The 15,717-nt window shown below is 38.3% G+C and overlaps 1 protein-coding gene across 4 annotated transcripts in view; it reads left to right on the top strand.

Moving 5' to 3' along the window:
- DGLUCY (D-glutamate cyclase) overlaps window positions 1-15,717 on the top strand; it is a 48,121-nt gene that overhangs the window by 6,172 nt on the left and 26,232 nt on the right. For 2 of the 4 annotated variants that reach the window (XM_063334366.1, XM_063334363.1), the window contains exons 1-2: window positions 14,554-14,661; window positions 15,569-15,680. In XM_063334366.1, the coding sequence (XP_063190436.1) occupies window positions 14,617-14,661; window positions 15,569-15,680 (157 nt within the window). In that variant the 5' untranslated portion in view covers window positions 14,554-14,616. Of the gene's footprint in view, window positions 1-14,553; window positions 14,662-15,568; window positions 15,681-15,717 lie in introns of those variants that run through there. The other 2 variants (XM_063334364.1, XM_063334365.1) reach the window with 1 other exon arrangement.

Genomic DNA, 15,717 nt, shown 5'->3' with positions numbered 1-15,717 from the left:
CAGGTGATTGGAAGGCATCTCTTAATGTAGTGTAGTATAATATTATATAATATAATAAAATACAATATGATTTAATATAAGCAGCATTACAACTAAAAAAAAAAATTAAAGGACCGGGAAAATGTTTTGAGGAAAGATTTGAAAGATTACCCTTAATTTTAAAGAATAAAAAAAAAATTAAAATGGATTATAAAAACAGTAGATAAACATGATTACACAAACACAAACCAGAGATAACATACTACTGTGAAAAATCATGTAGTAAAACCAGTATCTATAATAACAAATTACAAATTTTCAGTATGTCTAAAAAAATGGGGGGTTTTAACGGAAGTTGCATAGTTGACATTGGCACTGTAAACTGTATGACTTGGGACTAGAGCTAACTGGTAACTGATGCTCAGCAATTCTATAATTTCATTACTGTTTTTCTTAAATTTTTCATCCCGTACTGATTTATTGAGAGATAGGATACAACCTAGGGTATGTCTGGCTCAGCATCCGGTCCCCAGGGCTGGCCGTTAGCAGCTGTGTAGTGTCACAACAAACCGTGGTAAGAAACTTCTAAGGTTTAACTACGCAGACTATAAATAAAGACCTCCATGTGTTTGCTTTAACTTTGCTATTTGCTGGTTTCATGTGATGCCCCATAATGATTTAGTTAAAAAAGAGAGCAAATAATTGCTGCCTTTTATGTCCTCCATGCATTTATTGGATCTGCCCCTATTTCATAGGCAAACTCATAATGTGAAGCAGAAATGCCTCAAAATGGCCAGTAAAATATTTGCTGTAGGTAGAGGTTATGTACTAGCAGTTCTTTGAGATTTCAGTAATCCTTGCACAGCCTCATTTGTTTCATTTTTCTTAGGTAAAGGGCTTACAGGGGGAAACCTAGGTTATTCAGATGTTAGAACCATCAGTTTCAATACACTTCTTTTCTCTTCTCATTTAAAGTGCTTGCTGTGACAGTCTTTCAAGAGGATATCAAAACCCCAGTTGGTCAAAAGGCATTTTACACTTCTTTTGTAAGTTCCTCAGGATTTGCGTTTTCTCTGAAGTGTTAGACTTCTATGCAAAGAGATGTCCCATTAAGCAGTTTTCCTGTGTCTGTCATTTATTAAGTCTGGCTAAGAGTGAGGTTTGGCATCCTGCTCCTTACAACGTGTCACATTGAAAGTTACTTTTCTGTTGTGACTGCTTGTTAACATATTGATGAGCAACATCACAGCAGTGCAGATTATTGACATTGTAAATAGCTCCATTAACACTGAGCTACTTCAACACCCTGGCCCCCCAGCATTTTCTGGGATTTAATGAAGATTTACGCTAATATCACATATTTCTCCAGCTTCAAAAGAACACATTCCTATTCAACCATATTTTATTACACCAAATCCACTGTGTCATTACAGAAACTCTGTAGTAAGTGATTTGCTTCCCATTGGAGTCAGTGTTACCTTCCTACAATGCTAGTGAGATGCATCTTCAAAATGGGAAGTCAAATGAGGCAAACCCCACAGATTCTTAGAATTACTTGTAATATGCAGAGAAGTTAGGATATGAATTTAACTTAATCACTTGTTTTCTGAGTAACATATATCTGCAGCATGGCCTTATGATGTCTTCCCACCAAAGCATTTGGGTTTGAGTGGTAGTGAGTTGCTGTGAGATGTTTTCCATTATTTTCCTAAGTCTTTAGATAATAAATTGGTTAAATTGTTCCACTGTGTGACAGTATTTTTCTTTAGAAAGCTTTGTGATTGAAGACAGTGGACAAGCATGAGGTCCTGGTTTGGTTTATACATACAATAAAATAATTGCTTTTGGATAGCAAGTACTAAAGCAACAGAATTATAAATCGTTCGGGATTGGACATGAACCCACTGCAGTCATGGAGCGCTATCCTTTGATGGATATATAGGGAGGAGGTGAAAGGGATTTCTGCAAAAATCATGCGTCTCTCCCTGCTTTTGTCAAACCCAGAGCGAGTGTTAATCCTTTATTTAATCTTGTGTTTCAAGCCAGAGCAGGACCGTGCTTTCTGTAGCCTTTTATGTACCCTTTCTGACTTCAGATATCCCATGAAAAAGTAATCATTCCTCCTGTAAGGCACCGGTTGCCTAATCTTCCCAGTGCCTCTTTTTCTCTGCAGAAGTAACTGCCTTCTCTCACCCACCTACAGGCCCCAGGAGAGCAGCCTTCCCCCCACTCCCTGCTTCTGCTACAGGAGCAGCAGCGTTCACTTGTCTTCAGTGAGAGAGTCAGGGATGTTACTGTCATAGTTGTACATCATCGCTCATCTCTTCCTTTTAATGCTTTTACCTTTCTGGGTTGAAGCTTCACAGTGCATCTTCTTATATAGTCGAAACTTTGGGCTACAATTCAGTCAGTTTGGGCCCTATTCATCCGGTTGTTCTGTTCGGGTTTGGAAACTTCATTCCTGCTGAGATTCTTAAAAGTGACAAATACAGAAATCATGTAGTCTTATTAAAACAGAGCCTTGTCTAGCATAACGATAAAACCAAAACATTTGAAGAAAGTCTGCCTACCCATCTGATTAATAATCTTACCATCCCCCATTCATAGAATGTTCACTGCTAATCTTTAGCTATTTACTTAAGAGAGGCTTATCTCTTGTCTTTCCTGTTTTTTTTGCTGTTCTTGCATCTACCTGTTAAATCCACATCTTCATATAGTAAATATCCCAGCAGTCAAGCTACCTACAACATTCATAGGCTGTTTCAAGGAAGCCACAAAGGTATTCTGATTTATAACAAAAAGATCTATTCTGATTTATTACAAAAAAGATCTAATGAATTAATTCTAAATGATCTTTTATAGGTGGTGCTGAGGTTGTTTTCAAGCAGAAGTTTAAATTGAGAGACATACGCTTATGGTTTTAGTCATAGGACCTGCACTGTTCAGTGCAGGTAAGAGATGACATCTCTTTATACATAAGATAAAGTAATTGCTTTTGGATAGCAAATACCAAAGTAACAGAATTACTTCTTTAATGCTGAAGAGCTCTTGCTGTAGCCGGGAAGCCAGACCCAGAACAGAAAGGTGCCCCCCCCGGCCCCACCACCAATTTCTCATTAATGCGCTGTGATGGAAGCCCTTAGAGCACAACTGAGAACTGGGAAAACTTTGACTTTTTCACTGAAGCTGATAGTTACTCTAAAGATCAGAAGTTGGTGGTCCATCAAAAATACACGTCTATAGGGAACAAAATGGGCCATCTATAAGCATGGTAGCCTCTCTGTTCCTGTTTATGACAGACATTTGAGTTGTATGGCTTCGGCAGAGCTCGTGAACCCAATGTCTGTTAATATTCTTAGCTATTTTTAATATACATAGATTATATCCTAAACAATGCCTGCTTAATATACTTTGTTTTGCATATTTTCTTTCGTATACTCTAGTAACCATGGAAAACTCACATAACAGATCATTCTATTCTTTAAACTATAAGATACCCATTTGGGACTGTCTTTTATTCTGTTAAATTTATGCAGTCTTGAAATAACCCTCTGTAATTGAAAACAGTTTGCTTTATATGATCAGCGATGGAATGAATGCATATATATTAAATATATATATATGCACACTTTTTTTGCCTAGAGTTTGAAAGCATGTACTGATTGCAATGCTTTCCTTCTTCAAAAGGACTGGAAAATATTGTGTAATATTTTCCAAACGGAAGCTGGATCTACTCAGAATGCTTAGTTTTTAAACTTTCCAGTAAATGGGGAAAAAAAAAAAGCATGTTTATTGTTTGATCAGGAGGACACAGACTTGCTAATTTTTATATATTGTTTCATATTCTTTTATATGCCTTCTGGTAAACTATATTTTTGATGTCAAGCAAGAAAGTCTCACTTCTTTCCAGTCTTGTATTTCATGCTCCAGTGAACTTGCATTATTTGTGACAGTTTTCCCATGGACACAATGATTGTATATATCACATATCTGCAGTTTGAAGTGCTTAAGAGATTTAAAATTAGCCTTGTATAGCAAACTGCCAATGTCAAAGTCAGTTAATTTACAAAGACAAGTAGTATGAGAATGGAGAAAAGATTTCCGTTAGGGAAAATGGAGAGAATGGAGTTTGAAAGTCGTTAGCTACCATCATCTTTTCAAATGTTTTAGTAGTAGTAACTATTTTTTTAATAGCAGTCCTCTACTGCTCCATCAGCCTGACTGGAAATTGTAGCAGGTTCTAGTAACTGAAGCCTGTTCACCTTCCTTTGAGCTGATTAAATCCCCTCTCTTCTTTCTGTGGTGAGAAACACCTTCAGCCTATATTCAAATGATAAATTTCCATCTTCACCTATTATTAAAAATACTCCCTGATAGGTATGATATAACGATATATCATGCAATATATCCTGCTGTATATGATTTTTGTTTGTTTGTTTTTATTTCCAAGTAGCCAAGCAATTACCTGTTTTGCGGATTTGTCTTTTTTGGTCCAGAAATGCTGATCCTGGATACTCACTCCATTTTCAAAATTTTAGGTGGTCCCAAAAATGTGTTTGCACAGTAATTATATTAAAAGAGAAGCTAGCTAAATAGGCCTATGTTTCAGCCAAACTCACTACTCCCTTTCCCCCACAATCAAAACCCCACACATTTGACTAATCTTTTGGAGACAAATCCCATAGATTTTTCACAGTTTAGTGTTTACAAATGTGAATGCTCTATTTTAATTGTACATTTAGATTTGGAGCCCATTAATGCAAGCTGCGGAGTGCTTTTAATGTCTTATCTTTTTTCATTGCATATACTGTGTAGTCTTACCCTTCTTTGGGAGAAGATATTACTGGTAATAGCTAATTAATTGTATTTGGAACACTCTTCTAAGATGCTTGTCTGAAGAGGATATATATTTATGGAATTAGGATTAAAGGAATGTCTGTGTTTGTAGATTGCATTCTAATATAAAGATAGTTTTGTTACTTTTAAATATGTTAGCTTTGGAACTGGAAGCCTAATAAAACAATCCATGCAAGATTCTTGGCTTTTTCATCTAGACAGTTCCCCAAGTAAATTAATTTAGGATGTAGCTACTGGAATCCATATGATGTGCTGCAAACTGCAGTTATATGGGATAAAGTCCACTTGGCTATCAGTTTTTATGTTAACCTCTGCAAACAAAGAAATCACCCTTAGCTTCGAAGTTCCTGAACCACAGTGGGTCATGGAATGCCGGAAGAATCTACCAGCTAAGTTTTGTCAATATTTGCTCTGATTTTAAACTCTTCCTTGTGTATGCATTATTGGCCACTGTCAAAGTCAAGATACTGGGCTTGATGTAGCTTTAATCCTATCCTCTGGAGAATACTGTTCTAATAATATTTTTAATTATTTGGACTTTATTTGTGCATTAATCCACACCATGAAACTCTTAAAGCACTATGATGTAATGGAAAGTGAAAATACATTTCAGAGAAGGAGGAAAATTAAGCCAGATCAAAACCCAATGCTCAAACAAGCCAAGAGTCTTTTCCCATTTGAAAACAAAATAAAACAAAACTCTCCATACTTAGGATATATAGTAAGTTACATGAAAAAAAATCCAAGAACAAAAATGGTTATGCAAAACTTAATATCTTAAAGCACCTCCTAAACAGAAGCTATGGAATTTTAAGGTACATTATTGCAATTATCTGGCACGTACACAGAAAATAGGATCAATAGTTCCTAAGCAGACAAAGAGCTAAACCTTGTTTCAGAACTGCATGGTTCATCAAAACTAATTAAATTATACCGGGGGTGTTAGCTTGTTCCATACACGTGTTTATAAAAAGCATGTGTATTGCTTCTGTGTATTGCTTGTATCTTCTTTTGTCCTTACTTTTAACTTTTCTGTCACATCTTTCTTTACTTACATCTGTGTATAGTATATGGCTCGTATGCAAACACTTATGCAGATGAAGTACAATACAGCAAATGTTTAAGCACTTCATCTGTCCTTGAACTCAGTAGGACTACTTATCTACTTATCTCTGTTACTTGTATTCGTAGAAGTACTATGGGTTTGAGTCCTTAAACTCTAAGCTCTGAGACAAAGTTTTATGCGTATTAGCTCAACTGTATCTGGGAACAAAACCCTAAATAAATAAAACAGCTTAAATTTTGTTCTGTGTTGCTTCTATACAAAACATGGGCTCAAATCTGTATTAAAATGGAATTGTGGAAGTAGAGCACACCAACCTCTGTAGCTTATTTATATTTTAAAAATATAAAATGAGGTGATAGATCTGTAAGACATTTTCAGCCCTTTACCTTCTTATTGTTGGTAATGAAAATCAAAATTATGACATTAACATCTCTTTCAAGTCAGCTAACTGATGCTGCAGCATTATGAGTCATATCTTTAACACCAAGCTGCTTTAAAAAAAAGTATTTTAACGGTGATAAAAGGTATGACAATGATAGGCCTACAGGTCTTGCTCTATTTACCCATGAAACAGGGAAAAGCAGTAAAAGTTCAGGATGCATTCTATGAGCTAGAGAGGTGAACTGTGTATTTTTTCAACATCTTGAGTTCTCTGCTGAAACTGCAGATGAAGGCAGCGGTTTGAGATATTCACTCTCTCTGCTGTAACTGCATTGAACACAGTAGTGTATTGTATTAGCTGCTGAATTAGCTAACAGAGTGACAGCATTTAGTCATCTGATACCTGATCTAGTCTGCAACCAGAAATTTATATGAGTTCTTCACGTGACCTGTGTTAGGACCCAAGCCTAGCAAAATTTCTAAGCTTCTCCCTTGCATTTGCTGCACAGCCATGGTGCTGCTGCCACCAACAGTGATGCTCTGAGGTTACCATGATAGACTGGCTGCATCTGAATCATCCCCATGCTGCGGGGTCAGGCTGTATGGGACAGTTTGGTAAGGGCCTGTATCCTTTCCCTCAATTTAAAAGTGGAAGGTAATAGGGGATTTCCTTTTCAGAACACAATGCTTCAGTTCAAGCCCATCTTTCTTCTAGACAGTAGGCACCATTGCAGCGTATGGCTATAGGGTAGCTCATTCTCTGCTTCGTCAAGGATTATTCTGGTGGATGAGGACAGTTGCCCAGTGGAATTATATCATATGCTGGTCTTGAATGACTGTTATGAGTTCAGGCACTGTTGGTACTCTGCAGCACCAACACACCGCTTGCAGAACCTCTCTTCCCATGGTTAGTGTGATTGCCATTTGTCTATAAAACTAGGTCATTCCTGATTCCTACAGATAGCTGAACAATCAGCGTAGCAACACTCTCATTTGCTTGCTTGAACTGCCACATCATCCGAGGTCTTCCATCCTCCGCGTTACTGCCAAGCTGAGGTCCTCAAAGGTTCACGTGGCATGGAGTCTTATATTATCTCAGTATAGGCAGGGGAAGAAGAGCTATGAATTACATACAGATCTTCATTTGGCTCCCACTACAAGGTGCTTACAAGGTGCTTCGACTGTCCAGGATTATAACTCACTAACTCTGCAAATACTTGTTCTCAAGTTGGTGAACATTGTTATTGATGGTGAACATTGTCATTGATGATTTATGTGCTCTGTGATGTAGTCTACCAAATAAGTGTGTAACATCTGTGGTTTCTAGAGCTTGGACATCTTCACTAGGGACAAAGCAGCACTCTCTTCTCCATAGGGATTGCGGTCACTGTCAGACGTAGAGCATAAGTCTGATGATTGATATTACTGCCTATCACTATTCCTTTTCATCATGCTGCTTTACTCAGTGTTGGCCAGTCAGGCCCTGAACTCTTGCAGGTACCTGGCTGCACCAACAGACCATCAAGGGACATTTTCCAGATCATCATGACAACTATAGTTGCCACGTAATACCATAGTTGTCAGGTATGCAGTAATGAAAACATAGTAGTGCAGCCGTAACCTGTCTGAAACTTCATGGAGCCTTTCCAGTTGGAATGGATGCTGCAGAACAAAGCTGTTCAGGCATCCTTGACGCAGATTAACATTTAATATATGCGCAGAGTGGATACTCCAAGATAAAATAGCAGTCCGAGCACCATCACATAGCACAGTTGCTAACAGCACTTTGTCTACACTTACTCCTGGCAGTTGCAGTGAGGTATTCCTGCAGAGCCTGCCACCGATTCACCTGGTTATCCAAACGGCACCACATAAGCCAGGCGTTTCATCAGGGAAATGATGCTTGGTCCTTTTGAGCTCTTCACAGTCTTCTTGGTCTAAGAGCTGAAGGAATCAGTGGAACAACAAAAGTCAGTATGTCTCTATCAGAGGTGTTTGTGGAGGCAAAGGTGTTTGTGCTTGGTAGTGTTTGGAGAGGTAAAATTCACTGGAGGTTCCCCAGGCACAGCCTACTAAGACATCCACATTTCCAGGACACTATCTTTGTGTAAATACATAGGCTGCAATCATTCCTTTAGTGACCATATCTAAGGAGAATTGCTTAGTGAGGAGCAATGGATGCAGTGACTTAGCACCTGCTGGCAGACATGTGAACCCAAAAGAAATGGCGTAATCCTGGGAGTAGCCTGAATGACATGACAGCAGGAGCATGGCACGTTTTTTTTTGGGAGCATGGTACTAATCTTATGGTGTGTAGGGAGCAGAACATCACTCACCTACTTACCTCTGGATGGAATTCCTTGGGAGGAACGGGCACCTTGTCAGCCCTGTGACCGTGCATGACGTGACTGGGTGTAACCTAGGCGGGGACATATTTTCTTATCAAAATAAGCACCTGTGGCTGCTGCCTTGCAAACAAAGCAATGCAAGTCACTGTACTTTGTCCTTTGGACTTCCACTTTCATTCTACACAAGTAAGAAGTGGAAAGAAAAATTTTCCTCACTTCAGGAATTTTTTATCCAGCCAATACTCATCACTGTGGCTGCAGCACGCAGTACTCTGCTGGCTGGGCAGTGCTGCTTCGCAGGGCAGGCGAGAGACTGGCATTGGTGGCCTGCAGGCAAGGTCCTCCTGCACCCTTGGGCTGTCTCAGCGTCAGAAGAGGCCAAGACAGAGAACTGGTGGCTGGACCCAGCCCAGAGAATTGTGGAGCAATTCTAAAGATCCGTAGCTCAGTGTAGATTGGGAAACTATATTTAAATACCGCCCTCATGTTTTTTTTCAATTTCTTGAAGTTGAATAAGCGCTTCTTGTCATCTTATATGAAAACAACCTCTGGTAGATCATTTGCTGTCTCTTCTTACTGCAGCTGGTGAGTATTCCTCTCAGCAAAGTCAAAGGCATGAAAGTGGCATTTTTAAATCTCGATAAAGGCCCTTATCTCCTCTTATCTGTGTACAGTATCTTGCCAAAGCTGCGTGTAAATGAGGTGGCTGCTCTAAAGCTTGTTAGTTCTGTGTTTTTGTAAGGTGATGGGGCAAGGTATGCAGGTATTAGGATATGACCCAAGGGGTTGGAAGGGTGCATGAAGTCGTGAGACCTCATCCTTTGCAGGATAAAAAAGCCTAAACAATCGACGTCTTAGACAGATTGTGGCCATGCAAGGGCAGGGCCCCGCTGTGAACTATTCTCTAGTCTCTGCCCATATTACGCCACCTGAGAAACAATTTGTTTTGTCCCAGAGCAGAAGTCAAGTGTAAAATACAAACGCGGTGGTGGAAGTTCAGGGAGCCTGTGCAAGACATGTCACGCTAACAGGCAGTGCTGTCTGAAATGGCTGCTGGTAATTGCTTTCTGTTGTTTTTTTCTTAATATACTGGGAGCAAATAAACGTTGTGTGTCTTTTTTGCGAGTAAACAAGATTGCATCAAAGATTCATTGATTCTATCATCAGTTTCTCATCCTGACACAATCTGTAGGATCTTGAGTATAGGCTAGCTGCTTTAAACAGCACAGAGAACACTAATGGAAACTCATTTAAATTTCTATTTGCAGCCCTCATCTAAAGGTGCATAAACTTCAAAGGCAGATGCCCTGTATTTCAAGTGTAAAGTTAAATCTTAATTTGCTGCATGAGCCCCTGTCTGAAAATACACAAAGCACTTCCTCTTTGGAATGATACACGAAGCACTTCTGTGCTTTGAAATGATTCATAGCAGATGGGGAGAAAATGGATCATTAATTGATTCTTCAAATAAAACATCACAAGTATAACTGAGAGACCCGGTTGGAAAATCAAATGGAGTAAATTTTCAGAGGTTTGTATTTTTCACAGAAGTCTCTTGGCAGAATTTCAAATCAGCTCGATGATTAAGCAACAGGTCATTTTAAACCATGTTTGCGTTAACAAACCTCTGTAACCATACTCATACTAGGGCAAGGCATAGTACACAAAGGGTTTGTTAGATTATAATTAGTTCAGATTGCTTTCTATTATGTATCAGTAAAGGCAGCCTGTGGGGCTGGCTCATGTTTCACGTTACCCTGCTGTTCCTGTTGGTGCAGCAGTAGCTTTGGGTGAGCTGTCTGTGTGACAGTATCTGAAAAAACCTGCCCAGCAGTGTTAAATGGTGACCCCTGCACTTTTTTGGCCAATGAACCTGTACGTGCCATCACCCATTCTTATTGTCAAACTTTAAACTGAAACTAGGACAAAAGTGATAGAAACAATGCAAGGCTGTATTTCGTAAGAGTCTTTGGGCTCCTTGTAAGCAAGTCTCTGCATTACACTTTGAAAAGTCGCTGCATTAAACCATATTCTTATTAGTGTATCAATACCAATGCAGAAACAAACCTGTAATCTGTGGCATCAGAAACTGGTGTTAACTACTTCGCAGTCTTCAAACTGACTCTTACCAGCGGTACTTTTTACAGGCTGTTTATTCTCAGGCGGTCCATCTTTAAAACCACAGAAATACTATATGGTTTTGGTTTTATTTCATGAATTTACCTCACACCTGTAAAGGCAAAGCAGTCCCACTGACACTTCTCAAGGGTGTTTTAATCCTTTTGTGTTATTATGTAAATTTTTGATTCATTTTTATCTGGCGTGGTTTAGCACAGCGGCATGGACACACCCACCGCATCTCAAAGTGTAATCTTTCTGACACTTAAATGACATTTTTCCATTTTCTTGGGTAATGAATAATTTACAGTGTGGGCCTGAAAAGAGTCTATGCTCATATTTAAATATCTGCGAAATTTACAGATTCACTTTTTCATTCTGAAAGCTCTAAGGTGATACAGAATTACTTCCTTCTCTAAAGAGATTATGCTCTGCAGTTTATAAAGTGCTTTATAAACTATAGCTCAATCAGCAGTTTAATGTAAAGGTACATAACTTTGCAAGGCGAGCTGGTGTTTCCACTGTCAAAAATTAAGGAAGAAATAATTAGAAAAATTATGCTTAATCCAAGCCTATCTGTAATATTAAAAAGGTGTGTGTATATGTCTCTCTACGTGTAGGTGTAGGTATTGAGGTTCAGAGGAGTCTTACAAGTCTAGGAAACCATTTGTGCATTTATTGTGTTTTATGATTTCTGAAGGTAGATTATTTTGTCTCAGACCGAGAACAGGAAAAGCTCATTTAAGGCTTAAAATTGAGAGAGAGTTTAAGGTACAATTGAGAGATACAGCAAGTACATAAATTACAAAGTGAGAGGAGAGAAGGCATCTGAATTCCTATATTGCCAAAGGATGCTGCCAGGCAAACCAAGGAAGCAAGCCCTATGAAGGTCAGTCCAGCTTGGACTCGTGGAGACAGAAGTCTGAACTCGGGGAGGAAAAAGACAGAGACAGAGGCACACTGTAGACAAAAGAAAGAGGGAGGAAACAAGAAATAGCCTGAGACACGCAAACAACAGGGTGATGCAAAGAGGCTACATTGCCCATCACAGAAGTCCTCTGAAAGACAAGGCAACCTCTTTATTACATCCTGTATGGAGCTGCATTTTTCTTGCTTCGTGTTGAGTTGCAGATTATTTGGCAAAGGTGGATGGTATTGGTCACTTTTTCCAAGCATTACTATTGAATATTTAACTGTTACCTTGATATACAGTAACTAACTTTTTTATCAGGCAAGGCTTAAAGATAGAAACTAGTGAATCTCTAAGTGGTACGACAGTCAAGGGTACGCCTCTTGAGAGCAGCAGGGGTTTTCAACAAGATACAGTAACGTTCCTCACAACGTGCATTTTTCCTAGCATGAGTTGTGGGATTCAGGGGAAATAAATAGTGCATATTCTTTACAATCAGTTATAAAGATGAGGCTTAGAACCAGTCCTGTTCCAGTCACCTCAGCAAAGATCAGCACCTCACTGCACCCACTCAGCCGTACTCAACTAGTGCGCTGAGAACAGCCTCTACAAACGGTGAATGACTTAGAGCTTCACCTGGCAACAATGGATCACAATTTCTGAATAAAAAAAAAAATAATATTCACCCTCCAAATCTGGCCTTCCTGAAAATATTATTGTCTAGGTAATGGGATATTTTGCAAATCAGCTGGACCAAATCAATCAGGGAGTGTGTATCTGCTTAAGTCTATTGGAATGGTGCCACGCAGGTATCTGCTAAATGAAGATGTCACCTAACAATTTTGCATTACTTATTAAAACCAGACCCAAGATCCATTCAGAACTTTTACCAAAGCTGGTACATACCTGCACTTCCTGACTGCCACTTTGATGCAAAGAAAGGTTTTTTCCCTGAACACTTATATCTTTTTAATATAAAATAATTTCAATACAATATGGTTTCTGACAAGTTGGTTCATTATTCTGAACTACTGATATGGCATATGCCATACCGCCATCATTGTCTGATCACACAGCTTCCTACATCATTCTTATAGATCGTTCTTGTACATTATCATCTCTTTCCAGCTTTGAAGCTCTATCATCCTTGGCAAGATCTGGAAGTGCAGCTCAGGATATGGCAGGTGCCCACGAATCAATAGTGGGGAAGTGTCATTTCAATGTGTTGGACAGCAATATATTTGAATATGTATTAATTTACGTTCAGTATGTAAAACTCAAAATACACATGAAATACATTGAATGTTCATGTAAACCTCTAAAAAGAAAGAAAAGTGGATTTTGTGCTTTTAATGTGGAAGAAAAGATTCTTCAAGACTGATCTTGACACTTCAGTGCTATGAAGCTTTATAATATTGGTTATTGGTATTGTAAGTCAGGAAGTCCAATGTGGGCAACATGACTTAGAACAAGGGTTTTTCCAGACCAAGTGCTTTAAGTATGAAGTTTGTCATTATGCAGCCAGTAAATGAACTGATTTTCAAATGCTAGTTACCCAGGGTTCTATCAAGTCTGCTTTAGAGCTTCATTCCATTAAAGGCAACGCAGACTGGAAAGCCAGATCTTAGAGTCCCTCAGTGAGGGGACATCACATAGGATGCCCTCAGGTACAACAGCCATCTCATGAGCTCTGTCAGCATCTTCTCTTAAGGGCTTTTTAACACTTATGCTGCACCCTGTCTTTATCTATATCATGATCCAACATAGCCCCATGAGATAGCTGATGGTTTCAGATAATGGTAGGTATCTCCAAGCAAATCGAAAGGAGTTAAAAAACCTCTGCTAGGTTCACAGATAGGAGCTACAAGCCCAAGTACTTCTGTAAGGTACTTAAAGCCAACATTTCGTCACTATTGATATTCACAGTTCTGTAGCTTGTTAGCCACTTGCTGTCATATGAACCTAAAACTTTTCGGAGCCTAAATTGTTGCTGATAAAATCCTATAGGTACTTCCATTTCTGCTACTGGGCACACACTTTATGAGGGGAGAATCAGGCTTGCCCAACAGCAGACCAGGGCATTTGTGGTAACACACCTAGCTGAAGACAGCCTTTGTCCCCGACTAGTTTCCTGAACTTCAGTCTGCCTTTCAAATCCAAGCTAGTAGTTCTTAAGGCCATAAATCTTACAGATGATTTAAATGGTTTTGAAGATGCTCAGAAACCAAGAAAAACAATCTGAAATAATCTAATGAAGAAATCTGGAATTTTTAATTAGGATCACTGTATTTAATTTGAAACCTCTTGAATGAATAATTCCAGACTGGTATTAGAAAGTTCTCTTTGCAGTAAGAATAATGTCTCTTAAATTGGCACTTAGAGGCCTGGATTAGAGCTCAGCTATAATTCTAAATCCAATTTCTTGTTATCTTTAAAGTGTGTGTTTGGAATTGTTCATGATTTTGTAATTTTTTGTGCAGCATACAGAGTGATAATGTAAAAGCAGAAAAGATGAGAAGAGTTAGAAAGTAGTTAGCGTTCAGAAAAAACATCCAAATTAATTTATTTTGGCTGACAATGTTATATAAAAATTTCAGAACTAAGAATAGACCAACTTAACCTCTCAGAATTCTGCAAGCTTTGGGAAACATTTTGGACAGACAACCTATGATGAGAGTGTGATTTCAGTCAAAACACATCACTTTTACTTCAAGTTAATTAAGGAATGAGTTGCTCAGAGGTATAAATTTTCACGATAAAGCGTTTCACTTATATTCCACTCCACTGTGGAGTGAAAGTAACACTTTGTACTATCGTAGTTATAGTACAAAAACTGTGGACCTTTAACAGAAAAGTTAACTTTTGCTAGAAGGTTGAATCATCTCATCATATATTAATTTACCAGCATCTTTTAAAAACAGCAGCACAGCTTCTATCATATTTATTACTTCTTATGAATGACATCAAGAATGGCTTCTTCTGAATCAAAGAAAAATTTGGAGGTTGGTAAACTGATTACTTGGAGGATAGTTTAGTTTTTTTACTTAAAAGTGACCAAGGTTAGAATCATAAGCAGCCAGGTTATTATTTTACCCTGAGCTATCTTTTACTTTTTCCTAATAGTGATGTAAGAAACGCTTTTTAGTTATTAGGTAGTTTAGGTTCGGGAGAAATCTTTGTGTGAACTTTGACTAGATTGCAGAAAAAGATATCTTAAATCTCCAAAAGATATAAAAAGAGTCAGATTTATAAAAAGAGTCAGAGTCAGTACTTATCTCTGTTCCTACTCCAGATTGTATGACAAGTGGATTAAACATCTATGTGCCTGCTTTCCCAGTGGAAGAATAGCCACAGGAGTATTCACTTCTACACAATTAATACCTGAAAAGTATAATATGTGTGGAATGTGTTAGAAGGACATTTTGTGAATATATTTCTCTCTTTACTGCAAGATTGCATTGCTGATTGTCTAAAAGCATTTTGAACAGAGAAGTAGCATTACAGATTATAGCTTGGTAGTTTAATTCATTTGTGCTTTTGCAATTTTAAAGTTACAAGGAATTTTGGAAAAGCGAATACTCTAGGAAATTAATATTTATCAGGGAGGAAAGAAATCTGTTTCTTACATTACAGGCCAGCAAAACTTTGCATTTTATCCCGAATGCTAAAGTACACGTCTGGCTAATTTAATGAAAGATTCGGTTTGCATCTAGTCATAAAATATCAGTGAAATAACCTTTTGACTTTGATCTGCCTTTTGGGTTATAACTTAGAATTTCCCAGTGATAATATCTGCGGTGAAGCACAAGGAAGAAACTTAAGCTAAGTTCTCCAGCAAATCAGAATTTAAAATGTCAAAAAAAAAAAAAAGTGCTTTGTGTTTAAATTTCTAATTTTCTTTCTGTTAAGGCTGAAGAGATGTTTGTGACGGGAGGCTTGAAATCTCTCCTTCCCCATGTGCTAAGAAGAATAATTCGATGCAACAGACTCAGTATCAGTAATACTTCTGGAATGGCGGAGGGTAGGTAAACCTAACAGCTCTTCAGTGCAAAACTGAC

The sequence above is a fragment of the Chroicocephalus ridibundus genome, chromosome 4, assembly GCF_963924245.1.
Source record: "Chroicocephalus ridibundus chromosome 4, bChrRid1.1, whole genome shotgun sequence".
In the NCBI taxonomy this organism is placed as follows: Eukaryota; Metazoa; Chordata; class Aves; order Charadriiformes; family Laridae; genus Chroicocephalus; species Chroicocephalus ridibundus.
The sequence above is the reverse complement of the archived record's forward strand: the minus strand, read 5'-3'. Positions and strand labels throughout refer to the sequence as shown.